General features: G+C 36.4%; 1 protein-coding gene across 2 annotated transcripts; it reads right to left on the reverse strand.

Moving 5' to 3' along the window:
* Positions 1–524: 524 nt before the first annotated feature.
* Positions 525–16,678, reverse strand: LOC307147546 (nectin-3). Of its 2 annotated transcripts, XR_013819322.1 has the most exons (9): positions 16,578–16,678; positions 15,343–15,406; positions 15,010–15,085; positions 13,836–14,165; positions 12,692–13,021; positions 6,035–6,316; positions 5,607–5,712; positions 2,773–2,881; positions 1,993–2,639 (listed from the first exon to the last, which is right to left on the reverse strand). XR_013819322.1 is itself a non-coding variant. In XM_079852353.1 (8 exons), the coding sequence occupies exons 2-7, from the start codon at positions 15,376–15,378 to the stop codon at positions 5,624–5,626; spliced, it is 1,143 nt and encodes a 380-aa protein (XP_079708479.1). In that variant the 5' UTR covers positions 15,379–15,406; positions 16,578–16,675; the 3' UTR covers positions 525–2,639; positions 5,607–5,623. The 2 variants fall into 2 exon arrangements, 1 of the variants encoding a protein (XP_079708479.1); XM_079852353.1 differs by lacking the exon at positions 2,773–2,881 and having other exon boundaries at positions 525–2,639; positions 16,578–16,675.
* Between the last annotated feature and the right edge of the window lie 388 nt (positions 16,679–17,066).

The raw sequence follows: 17,066 nt of genomic DNA on the forward strand, positions 1-17,066 counted from the left end.
ATCATTATGTAATGTCTAATAAGTTCATTAGTAAACATTAAGAAGCATATTATCTTATATTTCTAGCTATGTGAATATTAACCAATGATCTGTTAAGCATTATATAATGCGTATTACTAATTTATTAATGAACGTTATTATAAAGTGTTACCGAAAGTTCTTCCTCTGTTTGATCTATGCATTGATTTCCTGTTTTCCCCTTTACTCTTGTAGGGTCTGAGGAGCTGCAATGTGTCCGAATGATCAGAGTGCCACGAAACACAGTGTTTAGAGCTCGTGTTATGACAGAGTTGAAGATAAACTGTACTTTTACTCAACATGGATGTTATAGGAGCCCACGAGTCTCATGGTGCAAAATCACTGAATATCACTGTAACACTTTTAATCACTCAGTTTACATAAAAACGGAGTGGAAGAATATGACAGAGCATGAAGGGATGGCTTTCCTGATTTTCCTGAACATCTCAATGGAGGATGCAGGTTTATACAGATGTAAAGAAGGTGACAACTATATTAGCCATGCTATTAAAGTCACTGTAACAGGTAAGCGATGTTATCTTTTATTGGGTAAAACAGAAAACATACAGAATGTAAACATACAGACATTTTGTTGTTTGTAAATTTTAAAGTATTATTTAGTGTCTTTACATTTTTATAATTTTTTTAGCAGATAATAATCTACTAATATTTTTAGCAGATACAAATGATGAGTTTTCAACCACTCCAAGCAACATAAGTATGGCCATTACAACACATGATATTATCTTAATATTAATATCATAATATTATCATGATATTAACTTCAATGCATACAATAATAGGTGATATGAATACAACTCCAAAGAATGATCTGCAGTGGCTCTGGCCATACAGTATGTATGTGTACATCTGCACTGGAATATCAGGGCTGGTGTTAGTTATGGCTATAACATTACTTTATGTTGTTAGATGCCAAGGTGAGTGGTTTGAGTGTTATAACTAATATTTACAGTTGCATACATTTTCTTTTGATCATATGATTTAAAAAAAACAAATTTTTTTAGGGAGAAAATCGACAGGAAAAGACATTGCAAGTAAAAATCAGGTATCAAATGTTTTAATTTTATTTGGTGGAACTCTTCATATCTGTTGAATAATACATTAATAAATGCCGTTTCCAATTCCACAGTGGATAAAAACACAAAAAAGTGACCTGCTTCTTCCTCCTCATCTCTGTCTGAACTCAGACCTGCTGACCTCTGTCATATATCGTGTCTAAGAAATCATACCTGCAGCATCAGAAGAAGAGAATGCTCTTTTGTATGCTTCTGAATCTTCAAGCAATGTAATATGGCCTTTGAAACATTTTTTTGTGATCTGACCATAAATACTTCAGAAATTCAGTTCATATATCGCAGGTCTGATTGCTTGTAATAGTAATATGACATACCGTGGAAGATATTACTTCACAATTGCTTCAGATATGTTGTATTGTTGTTATTTGCGAATCACTGATTGTTATAAACTTTTTCTCTAATAAATTCCATATAAAACCATGAAGAAAAGATGTTTAACCTATACACAAACACAAACATGCATCCCTGGGAGCACTATGACCATTATTTACTAAGAGCATGTGGACTACAGCTACGCCTTGGCTCTGATGCTACAGTACAATGTTTGCTTTTAGATGATTAAGATATAAATCTACCATCCACAAAAAGATAAAACGTATATCATGGGTATATCAAGACCAGTGTGTTCAGAAAGAGATAAGAGTTAAGATACATAATATAATTTTTAAGAAAAATATAACTTGTGCAAATACACTACATTTTGCAAAACTTATTAACATTATGAACTTTGCTGTAGACCAGGTAAGGTTTTATTTATTATTATTTCCTTTATGTTAAGAGGGTGAATGAAAACTCTACCTCTGAATCACCTATTTTTTGTCTTTTAACAATGCAAACTTAAATACAGTATATTCTGACCGACAGTGACACACAGTTTGATTAACAAAGTGCATGTTTACTTTATTATTTCAAAGATTTCAGAGAACTTTATACAAAACACATGGAGGTCTAAATAGAAATGGGAAAGGGAATGGAAATATTCAGAATCATTTCAGAATGACACGGGTTGTAAATTATGAGAGTACTTCCCTAGTGGGAAAATATTTGTAATACTATTAATCTCTATAATCCAAACATCAAGACAATAACTTCGCACCTAAAGCCAAAAGGGTGCTCATGTCTAAAAGAGTGTTTCCCCTGATGAAAATATGTTATTTTTATTACACACATCAAAACATCTGTAAATCTAACAATAACATTTTGTCTGTTTATTGACTTTTCTATGGTTACAGAATATCACCTTTCAGAAAGTCAGCTTAGATTTAGTTAACTTGTAAGAGTATGATTTAGTACAGCTTGGCTAAGAAAAAAAATGCTTTACTAAAATATACAGTCTATAATAAATAAGGCATTTAGTGTTGAAGGTGTTGAGAATAAATGTTTGTTTTTATACTGTTAGACTGAATATCAGTTATATCAGAAGACGTTGACTTAGAATCGTCTGTGATTCAGAAAGAGGCCACACAGTTGTTTGGTCAGGACGAACATCTGAACATAGCAGCATTTCTTTTCATTTCAGTCAGGCTAAAGAAAAAAAAGAAACAATTTGACAAGTGTTAATGTCCTAGAATTACACAGCCAAAAGCCCTCGCTGTGTTCAACCTAACCTCCACAAATAAAGCTATAGCTAAACTCCAACAGCTAATGTTTTACTCACTGCTCTCCATCACAAGTTGATACAGGGTTGGGTTGAATGATCTAATCACAAAATTATTTTATTGTTCCAGTTGAGCCTTTTTCCTGTCTTCCATGAGATTACATCAATACTGAAAAAGAATGAAAAATAAACTATTTTTGAGGTGGATAACATGGAAGTTTGTCATAATGATTTTATGAGCATGAAGAATCATTTAAAAAAAATTCACTCATTTGGTTTAAGCAAATGTGTTTCCCCAGGTGTTACTTCTAAAATGAAAATTAGCTTATTTTTTTAATATTACTGGAGTAAAATATTTTCTTATCTAATCAAAATATCCAAAACGAGAAAAAACAAAAACAAAAAAAACAGCCATTGTGTTGAATTTCACTTTCCATCTGCTTAGTCTTTTGTAATAAGTTCCTTTAACTGATAACACTACACCACACAAACACATTTCTGGTCTTATACACCTACTTATACTAGTATATTAGGTTTTTATGTTATAAAGATGTTATAAAATGTGCTGATTAACTTTTCCTTTCCCTGTCTACCTCTCTTTGTACAAACTAGTCAAATCTCTACTATTATAAATAGTCCAGCTCAAACTGATGCTACTGATTGAGCCAGAGGTTTACCGCTCAAACAAGAAGAGCAGCGTTTTGAACACACCACAGAGCCACAATGTTTCCACTGTTCAGAGAAGTCAATGGATGAACAGCTCTGCAAAATACACTGCTATAGGAGGTTTTACACACAATACATTTACAATACTTAAAAAATTAAACAAAATTTAGTTTCAAAGAAACATTTATTGCCTAATGCCCCCCACTGAACAAGTCGAAGGTGGCAAGGAAAAAACTCAAAGATGTTTACATGATGAGAGAGGAAACTTTTGGGAGGAACCGCAGGCTCAACTGGGGGAGCCCATTCTCCTCCGGAAACTTCAGCCAAGTTATATGACACTAATGTTTCAGGAGCAGCAACACATAGTTTTGGGCCATATGGATTGTAGCTTTTAGATCGGAGTGCTTTAAATGAGATTCAAATGCTTTAAAAGTCAACATTAAATCTAAATGAAATCACATTACAAGTCTTATTGTGAATGATTCATCAGAGCATGTTGTTCCAAAGGGGGGGAAAGTTTTATTCATGATCTTAAATCAAAATATAATAGCAAAATAGCTACTCAGACATCCACTCTCACCCACCTTTAACACCAACTTTTCATGATTCAATCAAATCCCATTGGATAAAATGATCCCCAGTCACTCTCTTCCCCTCTCTTGTTTGTCACAAATCATTTTCAATTTCTTTGACTCTGTAGAAGCACTTTAAGTAACTAAAGAGGGAGGTGATATGATGCTTTTAAACAATTATTTCCTGTTTCTGATGGCAACTCAAAAGACATCAACCATAGATTGAGATGAGGCTGAGAGGGCTTCTTGCAAAAGACAGGAAGTGGTAACTCCTAAGACTTCCTGTGGTTCTGTAGATAAACGTGGCTCTGTATAACATTTCACTAGTAATCTTTGTTACTTTACTCATACATGTTATCTGAAAACAAAACATATTTTTGTGCAACTTTCTGATGCAATAAGATTCAAACTATAAACCAGTCAGAGCAAAATAGATTTAGGGCCACTTAACTGGTTATAAGTCAATATGGGCAGAAATTAGTAATAAAAGGACAGCTCACTGAACAAAATCTGAACAGAATGATTGTAGACTTTACGTATGTCTGGTCTTGAGTTTCTGTTATCCCTAGAGCCAGTGTGAATGTAGCTGTATTGGTTCAAATATATATGTTATTTTTTCCTTTCTACCCTCTCGGGTCACCTGCAGATTCTAAGAGAGGAAAGTGGAAGAGAATGAAGCAGGAAGGAAAACTTGGGACAGATTGTGTGGTGTGAGAGGTTAGTGAGTCACTCTGGTGTCTCTCTCTCTCTATTTCCGGCAATACATTTCTCCATTAGCTTCTGTTTTCATTATCTCTTTTGTAAAAGGTTTCTGGGGGATTTTGTTTACAATAGTCAGCCTTTAACTTTAATAGGATGGACTGACAATATATATATAAAAAGCTAAAAAGTATTTACATATTATATTATGAATATATTTGTATACACATTTTACTATTTTGAACATGCATTAAATGGTCGCCCCAAAATACTTCAGTCCTTCAAAGTGGCCCTCAACAATAAATATACAGTAAATCGTGATTTTACTTCTACCAGTCACCAGCTTTTGGTAATGTTCCTGTGATCATAATATTTCATAATACATAATAAGCTACATTTATTCTGAAGTTGTTGCTTAACCCCATGTCAAAAAACGAGTTATAGCCACAGGATATCTTCTTCCTGTGCTTATTCTTGCATGTGATCTTATATTATCTTATGTGTTCACCTTTACATTCTAAGCACATTATATTTTCTGGGATTAAAAACATTAAAGTTGGCATGAAACACATGTTTTGAAAGTCATGTCTTTCCTTATATTGTGAGATATATCCGTGTCAGATAGTAAGATGGTACTTGATCTTGTCCCTTGAATTGATTGGATTGTTGTGGTTTGCTATATGCTGTGATGTCATGTGAGTGACAGGTTGTCCTGCCCTCATGTCAGTAAACAATTCATCAGAGAAGAGAAGATGGAGGAGAAGTTATTTTATGGAACATAAATGTTTTTAAAAAATAATGATGTGCACGGATAGATCATTTATAATAAAAACTGCATTATTCCATAAAAAACAAAACAAAAAAAAAACAGAATTGTCAATTTTGATTTCATAGTGACTTTAAATTGATGTGAAACACGATACTAAAGTGGACAGACATTTTTGTTGCTGTACTGACCATATCAGCAGGTGAAGTTAGCACCTCTTCAGGCAGATGCACAGACATATGAGCAGCACAAGGGCCACACAGCTGGCTGAAATGAGAATGACATGGGTGTTCCTAGCTGTAAAAAAACAAAAAACAAAACAAAAACACATTAAATAAATCTAATATTCCCAACCGTCTAGAACAGGGGTCACCAAACACGTTCTGGAGGGCTGCTGTTCTGCAGAGAACTCCAACACACCTGCTTGAAAGTTTCTAGTATGCCTAGTGAGATTTTGATTAGCTGGTTCATTGTGTTTAACTGGGGTTGAAGCTAAGCTCTGCAGGACAGCGGCCCTCCAGGACTGAGTTTGATGACTCCTGGTCTAGAAAAAAAACAGACAAAAATAAGAAGAATGTAATATAGTATAGCCCTAAACAGTCGAGCAAGTTTCACTCACGTTTATTCAGAGACACATAGATGGCAGACCCAAGGCCCAGATGATGAACTTCACACTTCACAGGTTCATCGTCCAGTAGTTCAGACTGCAGTTGAATGGAACTGACCACCATTGTGGTTCCGTCCCCTAGCTGGTAAAATGATGTCACGGCAGGGCCCAGGGTTTGATTATGTCCCTCCACGTTCCAAGAGATCTCTGCTGCAGGACGTGACACGGCTGAGCAGTTCGCCTCAACAATGCCCTGCGATACGGTGACGTAACTGGCCTCAGGTTTGGGTAGGACTAGGAAAATGACATGAAGTTCATTACATATTTAAGTAAGACATTAACATTATAATCTTTTAAACAGTGTTAAGAAACTTGTTTTTTCTCCATTTTCATTTTTTTTAAAAGGTATTGTCTGTTGATTCCACTTGCATCAATAATTCTTGTTAAATTTACAGTCCTAATTTAATTATTATTATAATCTTTTTTTTTTTTTTTTTTTTAAATCTTCAGACTTAAAATCTGTAGCGATATATTGTGAACTTTTGGTTGGGATCTATCCTTTTTAGCTGGGAATCCTTACAACAATCCAAAGTGTGCCAAATATGTCCAGTACAAATACTGTATTGGTCTTGTTGACTTTTTGTTGTTGTTGTTGTTGTATTGTAAGTGGTAGCTTCATTCAGAAGACAAAAGAAAGCACTTGTGTTGTTATGCAGATTACAAGCCGTCAGACGTTGGTCATGTCTGCGGCAGACTCCATCAAAGAGGGACTCTGTGACATAAGTCAGATAAAAGAGAAAGAGACAAACCATGACAAGATGAGGGGAAAGTGAGGCTCTGTCCATTTTATTTTTGTGGCTGTGAGAGCTTTTTGGTGACAACAGCCAGACTGTTTGGGGAATATCAACAGAGAGAAAGCAAACACAGTGGAGCTCTGTTCTAGAGGAACAGAGACACAGTAATCGCACTGGCCCTCATCCCAAACTATTCCCTAAACTACAGTCACAGGCCAGCATTAAACTAGTGTCAGCTCTTGATTGTGAGCTTTCTTCCAAAGTAGAATTTACTTTGCAATGAAAAGAATGTTTTCAACAGAGCAACATCCCTTTCCGCAAACATCGCCATTGTAAAACAGTTGCATGAGATAAAGAATGTTTAATCTGTTATTTATTGTGATACTGCATTGAAACAGGAAACGCTACTGAGCAAAAGTTATCTCTGTAGAAATCTAGTATTTTTGGAGTGAACAAGGAACTAATCCATCAAATTAAAGTAACAGTTGACCCAAAAATTTTAATTCTGTCATTTACCCAAAGTGTCATAAAAAGCATCACAAATGTGGTCCACATGAATTCTCACAACCTCTGCCCTGACTCTCTTTGGCGTGCTCACCAAGAGAGAGGTAGGCCAACTTATACTATGCCCTAAAAGTATGTAAGTTACTCTTTTTGTGAAGAAAAAAGTACATACTTTCGTGTAGCAAAAGAGTAGACAAGCTTTGGCACATACTACTCCGTCATCTTTAACGGACCGCTCTTTCGCTTAGTTATGTGCATCCTGTGACCGTAAACTGCCCTGTCAATCATCTTGTCACAGTTAAAATCTTCCATTCAAAATAACTTAATTTCCTACCGTTTCGGAGAGAAATGTTCACAAAAGTTCACAATGCTGCTGCAGATGAAATATAATGCAACATTGAATAAATACATTTTCGTCAGGTTAGATAATTAATCACTCAAACCCTTTTATTTAAACCTCTCTACATAGCCGCCGGACTCGCACATCCTCCATGTCTGTCGTTTTTTAACACTTTTTACTCGTGTTTGTATTTCTAATCGAATCCTCGTCCAACGCGCAATAGGTTGTGGGCAATATTAGCCGTTAGAGTGTGCATCGATCTGCAATTCGGATTCTGACCGGAAATAGTAGACTATCCGGGTATCTTTGGAATACTCATTTCAACATACTACGATTTGGAACGTACTAATTATTTTGTCGAATACTATTTATTTAGTAGTATTATATTGTCTATAATATGCAAATTGGGATGCACCAGTACTGTCCAAATTGTAACTTTTTGATTTATCAGTTCATTATGTTCATAAAAGAGGTTGGTCACACTTTTAGGGTCCAGTTCTCACTATTTTCTAACTATTTAAAGTGCAGTATGTTATTTCTTAAAGTCGTTGCTGAACATTGTTAATTTGTTAATATATGAAATCAATCCAAACAAACACGTCCCTCACCTCATTGCTCCGCCTCCAAAGCTCAAGCTCCAATCCTAACTGCCCTGCTCCGAGTCAGTCTTGAACCACGACTGCTGGCATGCAAGGTGTGTGCACTAACGAGGACGCTAAACAAATCATTCTCTAGCAGTCAACAGCCTGCACAAATCTCACTAGCTGGCCTCCATTAGACACGCAATGCAAGAGGGGATGTCTATTTATCGTAGCAAAAGCACAACAAAATAATGCTTCACAAAAATTAAAGTGAAGATGATGAACAAACGACAAGGAAGCACAAAAAATTTACATAAATACACAAGAGTAAATACAAACAAGAGTTTGTTGTTAGTTGCCAACAGCACAGCAGCTCCAGACAAACAATGACACTCAAAAATGCATTATTCACGTATGAAGCAGAATCAAAGCAACCTAAGAGTTTTCAGGCCTTTCCGCTTAGCACTCTCCAGTGCTGGAAAGCTTCTCTAATAACGCGGGTCCTTAAGCTCTTTCCTGATCATAACCCTTCATATTCCAGTGATATTTTTATGAGCTTTTCTCTTTTGTAATGTCTCTCAGCCATCACTCTTTCTACAGTCTTTCTTCAAATCTCCCTCTTGCTCGTTCTCTCTCCTCCACCGTCATACGCCCCCTAATGCTGATTGGCTACACGTTTGTTGTTGTGTCTGGTTGTGTCGGGCCGACCAACTTTCAAACAGCGTTTTTCAAATATCGCTTACCCCACCTTTACATTACATTTACATTTAGTTATTTAGCAGACGCTTTTGTTCAAAGCGACTTACAAATTAGGACTAAATTAAGCGAGTCATTGCGAAGAGGCAAGAAACAACGCAAGAAGTGCTCAAAATACGAAGTTCAGGCATTGTTCAGAGTAGCATAAGCCCGATAAGCGAGGGTTTAAAGGAAAAAGGAATTTTTTTTTTTGTTTCTTTGTTTTTTTAGGTTAAGTGCTCACGGAAAAGATGAGTTTTCAGCTGTCTTTTAAATGTTGCCAGGGATTCTGCATTCCGGATGAGGGTGGGGAGATCATTCCACCAGCATGAAACTGTGAATGAGAATGTTCTGGAAAGTGATTTTGTGGCTTTCTGTGATGGAACCACGAGACGTCGCTCATTGAACGATCGTAGGCTTCTGGTAGGGATGTAGACTCGTAGAAGTGAGTGAAAGTAGGAGGGAGCTGAGCCTGTGGTAGATCTGTAAGCAAGCGTCAATGACTTGAACTTAATGCGAGCAGCGAGAGGTAGCCAGTGCAGAGAGATGAACAGAGGAGTGACGTGGGCCTTTAAATATTACTTTTGCATCAGTAGACTCCTGACAGCGAGTTAAGGTAGTTGTTAAGTTTAGATATTGAGTAGGAATTGGGTAGGATTAAGGGATGTATAATATGGTCATGCAGAATAAGGTATTAATATGTGCTTTATTTGTACTAATAAACAGCCAATATCCTAGTAATATGCATGCTATATGCAACTTGTCTGGGTTATGTTCTGTTTTGTCTTTGTTTTCATTGTGTTCAGTTTATGTTTGCCTGTATTCCTTTGACCCAGTTTTCCCATGTGTTTCATTGATTAATCCTATTCACCTGTCCCTCGTTAATTAACTAGTCAGCCCTGTTGTTTGCCCTGTGTATTTAAACCCTCAGTTTCAGTTAGTTCTTTGTCCTGTATTGTTTAACTTCAATGTGTACGCGGTTGTGTTTCAACCGAGTAATTCTCCTGTTTATTGTTTTGATTCGTAGATTAAAATTCTATTTGAGTATCTTCATCGTCATGCGCTTACATTACAGGACCAAAGACAAGGACTCAAATATGGATTTGCCAGCAGTTCAATTGCTCTGCTTTAAACAGCAAGGCAGAACCCTCGAGGACCACACAAGGGATTTTTTACAACTGAAGTTTCCGAGTCCGTTACAGTGAGAGAAGTTCCCGAGTCTGTTCCAGTGAGAGAAATTTCAGAGTCCATTCAGGCGAGAGAAAATTCCGAGTTTGTTACAGTGAGTAAAGTTAACGAGCCTGCTCTTGAGAGGGAAATTCCAGCGCACCGCCAAGAGAGCATTGTACTGTCCATAATGGCTCCTGCCCCTAAGCAGTCCAGTGCCAGCTACAGCCCCTGAGTCCACTCCAGTGTCGGCTCCAGTCACTGAGTCCGCTCCAGTGTCGGCTCCAGCCACTGAGTCCGCTCCAGTGTCGGCTCCAGCCCCCGAGTCTGCTCCAGTGTCAACTCTGGTCCCTGAGCCCACACCAGAGTCCGCTCCAGCCCATGAGCTGGCTCAAGAGTACAATCCAGCCCATAAGCCAGCTCAAGAGTCTGCTTCAGCCCATACGTCTGCTCCAGCCCATTGGCCTGCCCCGGAGTACACTCCAGCCCATTGGCCTGCCCCGGAGTACACTCCAGCCCATTGGCCCGCTCCAGAGAGTCCCCAGCCATAGTGGCCAAGCCAAGCTCCCGGGTCAAGGCCATGGAGGCTCCCTGAACTGCCGGCACCTCCCTGGCTCACTGAACTGCCAGCGCCTCCATGGTTTCCTGAACTACCGGTACCTCCTCTCGATTCAGTCACAGTGGTTAAAAAAAAAAACATTTTGGTATGTTTGACACACAAAGCTATCCCATGGCTTCAGACTTTGCAATATAGACCTTGAGAGCATGAACTACATTTATAATACTTTTATGGCTCTTTTGCATCCTTTTTGAAGCTTGAAGTCTTCAGTCTTTATACATTGTGATGGCATGGAAAAGAGCGACCAAGACAGTCTTCAAAATTTCTCAGGTTGGAATGTGGTATTAACACTTCTTACTTAATAACTGTTTTCTAGGCTTGTCACTGACTTCTATTGTTCGTTTTTAATTTGTCTTTTATATTTAGTTTGTTTCTTTATTAGTTGATTTCAGGTTTTGCCTTTGTTGGAGCATTTGGTCACAACAATTTAGGCAAAATGTGAACGACACGCACACAAACACATTATCTTCCTTCCTCACTTGCACTTTGTCTCTCCACTTCTTACACATACACCCACTCAGACATACACTTAAAAACCTTTGTATGACCCGGAAGACAGACAAAAGGGGCTGTGAAATACCCAAACAACCCTTACGGAAAAAGCACATTGATTTTCCATTTGCACACGTGTTCACATATTGTGCATACGTGTGAAAATGTTCCAAACCCACACGTGTGATTTAGTGAAATGTGACCCTGGATCACAAAACCAGTCTTATGTTGCACGGGTATATTTGAGGCAATAGCCAACAAAACATTGTATGAGTCAAAATTATAGATTTTTCTTTTATGGCAAAAATCATGAAGATATTAAGTAAAGATCATGTTTCATGAAGATATTTTGTAAATTTCCCACCTTAAATATATAAAACATTTATTTTTGTGAATGGATGCAGCACTATCGCCAATAGAAATGGACAACTTTAAAGGTGATTTTCTCAATATTTTGATTTTTCTGTACCCACAGATTCTAGATTTTCAAATAGTCGTATCTCGGCCAAATATTGTCCTATCCTAACAAACCATACATAAATGGAAAGATTATGTATTCAGCTTTCAGATGATGTATAAATATCATTTTTTTTGTGGTCCAGGGTCACAAATGTGAAATGTATGTGCCTTTAATAGCTGTAACGGCTTAATTCTGTGGCACTGTTATTTAGAAACATCCTTGTGGATAACATATCAATTTATACTGATTCAGAATTTTAAAACATTTATCATACAAGAGGTATATTCAATCTATTTTATGAATTGCATTTTTAGTGTGCTTTTTATTTTAACTAATTAATAGATTATGACAAAAAATGGCATTGACCCTTACACAGAAATACATGAATTTGTTTCAGGGGTGCTCAATCCGGTTCCTGGACATCTAACTGCATTCAGCCCTAATAAATCACACCTGAACCTTATAATCAAGGATTTGGATTAATTAGAAATTCCGGACAGGTGTGTTTGAGCATTCCTGATTTATTCCAAACATTTTAGAGAATACCCAAATACATTTCCTTTATTTTAAAGCAAATAAAGGTCACACATTATATTGGGTGTCTTTAACTAGTATGTGTTTACATAAAAAAAAAAGAAGTTTTGTATTTATTTATTTGATTGTGTCCATGTTGTTTTGCAAAACACTTTTGCTGATATTGAGGTGGGACAGGTTTTGTGGTATGGGTGAGTTAAGGTGTAAGGGAAGGGTCAACAGTCTAATTATAGATGCAATTTCAGAAAATAATTACAGATGTAATTATATGAAGATATTTGTTAAATATAAGTACAATGTAAAAACATGTATGTACACAATGAGTGCATTTTATGAAATTATTAATTTAAATGTTGGTACACAGTAGTTAAAGACACTTAGCATAATGTGGTGCCCAAATAAATGTGTCTATAAGCTATGTTATTACTGCCATTTGCACTTACCATAAACAGACAAGCAAGCTGTTGCACTCTTGATGCCATCTGGATACGTGTGGAACTCGCAGGTGTAACAGCCCTCATCCTCTGTCTGAGCCTGGTGTATGGAGAGCTTAGATTGCCCAAGTGAGGGATTTAGAGTTACCCGACCCTTGAAAGGGGTCTCAACGATGGGTCTGTCATTCTTGACGTAAGAAGCAACAGTGGCGGTGTCCCCTTGCTCAGCTGTTTTTTTCCATAAAACCTGCTGGACTCGCTTACTGAGAATGTACTTGCACAAAAGGGAAACCGGCTTTCCACTCACAACTGTTTTATTGTCCATCAGTTCCACCGTTGCTGGAAGGAATAAAAAAAAAGTTTCATTTTTGGGTTAACTATTTCTATAAGACCATGTTGCAGTGAATACTGTATTGTACTATGCATGACATTAGTGTCAGGATTATGCACCTGTCTAGTTAACTTATGAGTTTTGGTTCAGTCCTCATTGTTTTCTGTTTCTCCTTGCCTTGTATGTTTCTATAGTCATTAACTGAGTTTCTCAGGTCTTGCGTGTTACGTTAAAGATCTCTGTGAGTATGTAACCCCTCAGTTTTCTCAGTGATGTGTTCCGTGGTGTCTATGTAATGTGGTTGTGTTTTCCCCTCAGCTTCTCCTGTGTTCATCTGTGGATTATATTAAAAGACTGTTTCCTTTTGAGCTACTCGTCTTAATGTGCTATTTTACTACAGCCATGTGTGACAGTTAGCATACACTCATTGCTTTCATTTTAAACCACACTCAGGCTGATAAAATGTAACAAATTTCTAACCCTATGGCAGCTTTTATCTGATCAAGACTCTTGTGGTTTTCATGATAGTTTTTTGTCAGTAAAGAAGGCCAGGCAGAAAAGTGGTTCTAACCACTTCCTGCTTGGGCATTATATATAACAATTCTTCAATGTCTGGCGAGCGCAATGTGATAAAAACCAATAACAGTTATTCATTATGAAACCATCTTAGTGCAGGTCTAGAAAATAGCATTTCCTCTCTTTGATGACACTTTGATGAGTGATATTTCCTTTTAAATTCATATTTTTAAGTTGTATACTGTATATAATATATGTTGTTGATATTTTTTAAAAAAAAGTTTGAAAGAGATTACCAAACCTCACCCATAAGTGAAAGACATGTCCTTCCTCTCTGCTGCCCAGTTGGGTACACATCAAAAAGACACTGGTAGCAGCCCTCGCTGGCTGGCTCGGCTCTTCCAATGGTGATGGCACTGGCGTGAGCTTGTTGACCTGCTGTATGCTGTGAAAGCTTGACTCCATCTTTGGTGGTGTGGTCATACTTATCAGGGTCGTAGTAAAGTATAGTTTTATTTGTCGCATCCAACCACAGTACTTGTTTTAAAGCCTCCCCTGCCTCCATTGTAATATTGCAGGTCAGCATGAAGGGAAGTCCAGTCATCGCCTGCAGATGAGATGGTGCAAGCACCTTACCTAGGACATATCGACAAAACTGATATCATTTAAGATGTTTAAATAATTAAGTAATAATAAGCTATCTAATAAATGCATCTACCTCTTCTTTAATGAGCAATTTTTAACATTTTGAATTCAACTTTATTTTCTTATTTTAAAGGGGGTGTAATGTATAAAAGTCAGGGTGATATAACTGTCCTAATATCACAATGAAGAAAAAGACCTATTAAAAGAATTACATTAGAAAAAAAAAAAAAAAAAAAAAAAATATATATATATATATATATATATATATATATATATATATTAATTGTCTGCCAAGTGGTGCAATCAACATGCAGAAACATGCAGAAAAAATAAAATAAAATAAAAACATTAAAAAGTACATTTATGTCATGAAGGACACCTGCAGACCCTCATGACTTTGTGTCAAGGTTGTAAAATGTCAAGTGGCGAAACTCTCCAAAATTGTAAAAATAATGCTTAGGATGTGTACACTCACATGTAAAGAAGGCGTAAGGTAAACATGTTATTACTTTTTATTTAATGTTTACACAACATGATATAAAGTCACTAAATTGATTTTTTTCTTTAAAAATGGCATACAATTTTATCTAACCCATATAAAACCAGCATTTCTAAGAACCCACTACAGCAGGCAACATTTGAAGTGGATCAAAACCTTTCATCAAAGTTATACATGAATTTTGAACAATACCCGTTCTTGTTTTAGGACAACTTTGATGAACTTTTTTGATCCACTTCAAATGTTGCCTGCTGTAGATGTTAAAAGATTGTCCTGTTCTTTATCATGGACAGAGCTCATATATTCAAATGCTCAGAAAGGAGACTGGACAGGCACCTTGTAGCCGAGAGAGCAACATCAGTGTCACCCAGACTTGCAGGGATATTGCAGACATAGATCCACTCATCTTGACCTGCAGGAAGATCATTTTAACTGTGGTCAATGAAGTAATGGGCCAAACAAATATATTTAAGTAAGACAAAGAGTGTTTAATAGATTTCCAGAATACTGTCTGTATTAGCCATGTGCATTAAAGCAGACTCTACATAAACAAATTTCACAACGGCATAGTTAATTACAACAAATAATCAAGCCAGTACCGCCTTAATGAGTATTGCTACATTCTGAAAAATGTCTTAGCAAATCTAAAAAAATAAATGGCATACTTACAGCCACAGGGTTGTAAAGAGCAGACAATCCACACATCAGCAGTTCAGCTCCTCAACAGCCACTGCTTTATAGAGAAATTAAAGATGAAAAACAAAAAAAGATAACTTCTGATGTCAAACAAATAAGAAGTTCTGGTTCTGGTGAACAGATATATTTCTATTTGGTAAGGGAAGTCATCTAGCATATAGCTCAAGTTTAAATCGGACTTTAAGGAAAATATTTGTCCTAGAAGTCTGGTCTGTTTTGGAATTTGAGGATTCAGTGCACTATTTATGGCACTCTCAGGGGCCGCAGTGCAATTCAGCATTTTTGGATTATTTTGAAATTTGATTAATGTTTGCCAGGTTTATTTATGGCATGAAAAGGAAAATCTCTAACCATCTGCATCCTGTCAAGATGTATTACCTTTCTGGCGCTTTAACAACAGTTTGGGTAACAAACTCACACTTTGTTGTCTAGACTAACATTAACTTGAGGAAATAGCGTCTCTTGCTTTTTACACAAACTATATGATTAAAATCACTTGTGGCTAAACGCTGCCAGTAAACAGACATAAAGAGTGGTGCTGGCAGATGATTTCTGGGCCACAGGCAAATACTTCCAGGCAGCCACACGCCCCTGCTGACCTCAAATGAAAGATCGGTTGAGCCATTTTTTTTATATATATATATATACTGTATATGTATATTGATGTCTTTTTTTTTTTTGTTAGAAAACCATTTGAAAAAAAGGAACTAGCTTAGCTTTATTTTATTTTTGCTTTAAATTGTAAACAACTGACACTGTTTGTTTTACAACTGATAAATTATATATAACATTTTATAATACCATCCATTAACCATCTTTTAACAAACATTATATAGATAAATTAAATAGATCTGTAGTTGGATCGATCTATAGTTTATATCAGGCATAATGATTTGAATGAAAGTCTGTGATATACAAAATATTACTCAAGACTATAATGCTTTCTGGCTCTTTCACTATAATAGAAAATATCATTAAAAGTTCCTTAACTAGAGTAATTTAGAGGAAGAACGAGCAGACTGCACAAGTAGACCTGAAACAACCTAGAATTTATGCATGGGTCTACAAGTAGGCTAGTCACATTTTGATTATTATTCCTGTAACTTAAAAAGAAAATTAAATGATTGCAAAAAGTTGTATTAACTAAAACTAATAAACTATATAAATCTATTTTTAATACAGTACAATGTTTAAAATATGCGACTCACCTTGCAAAGCATGGCCGCGTTCTTTCGTGTTGGTAAATCCCTTGCCTCGGAGTTATTCTGGCATGTGTGTGATTCGGGATACGAATGGAAGTGGAAGTGAGGAAGTTTGGCCATCCAATCGTGGGAAGCATAGCAATCAGTGTTTAGAAAGGCCCAGTGACATTCAGTGGAAGAAAGCATGCAATTACTAATTACCGAGTTAACAGCGACATCTAGTGGTGTGAGCCATCTGTACAAAAACATCTCAGTTTTGGCAAAATGCCAATATACATTTGTCAAGTTTAGGCACTCAAAAGGACGTTAAAAATAAAGTTTGCCATGCTTAAAGGAAGGACTGAGATCTAGTTAGTTAGTACATCTTTTTACAAAATTAATATCATGTTTAAATTTGGAAAAGCCAACTAATGCCAAATCGAGTTTCTGATTTTTTTTAAAAAAAATGTATTATAATTATTTTCAATAAACATGACAATAATCACTTACATATCA

Source organism: Squalius cephalus (genome assembly GCF_949319135.1).
Source record: "Squalius cephalus genome assembly, chromosome: 2".
In the NCBI taxonomy this organism is placed as follows: domain Eukaryota; kingdom Metazoa; phylum Chordata; class Actinopteri; order Cypriniformes; family Leuciscidae; genus Squalius; species Squalius cephalus.

Bases quoted from the DNA above. Each gene is read 5' to 3' on its own strand.
- LOC307147546 (XM_079852353.1), bottom strand. From the start codon at position 15,378: ATGTGTGGATTGTCTGCTCTTTACAACCCTGTGGCT. The intron at 15,086-15,342 runs GTAAGTATGCCA...ATCTTCCTGCAG, and splicing joins CTCTTTACAACCCTGTGGCT to GTCAAGATGAGTGGATCTAT. The intron at 14,166-15,009 runs GTGCCTGTCCAG...GATATGTCCTAG, and splicing joins GTTGCTCTCTCGGCTACAAG to GTAAGGTGCTTGCACCATCT.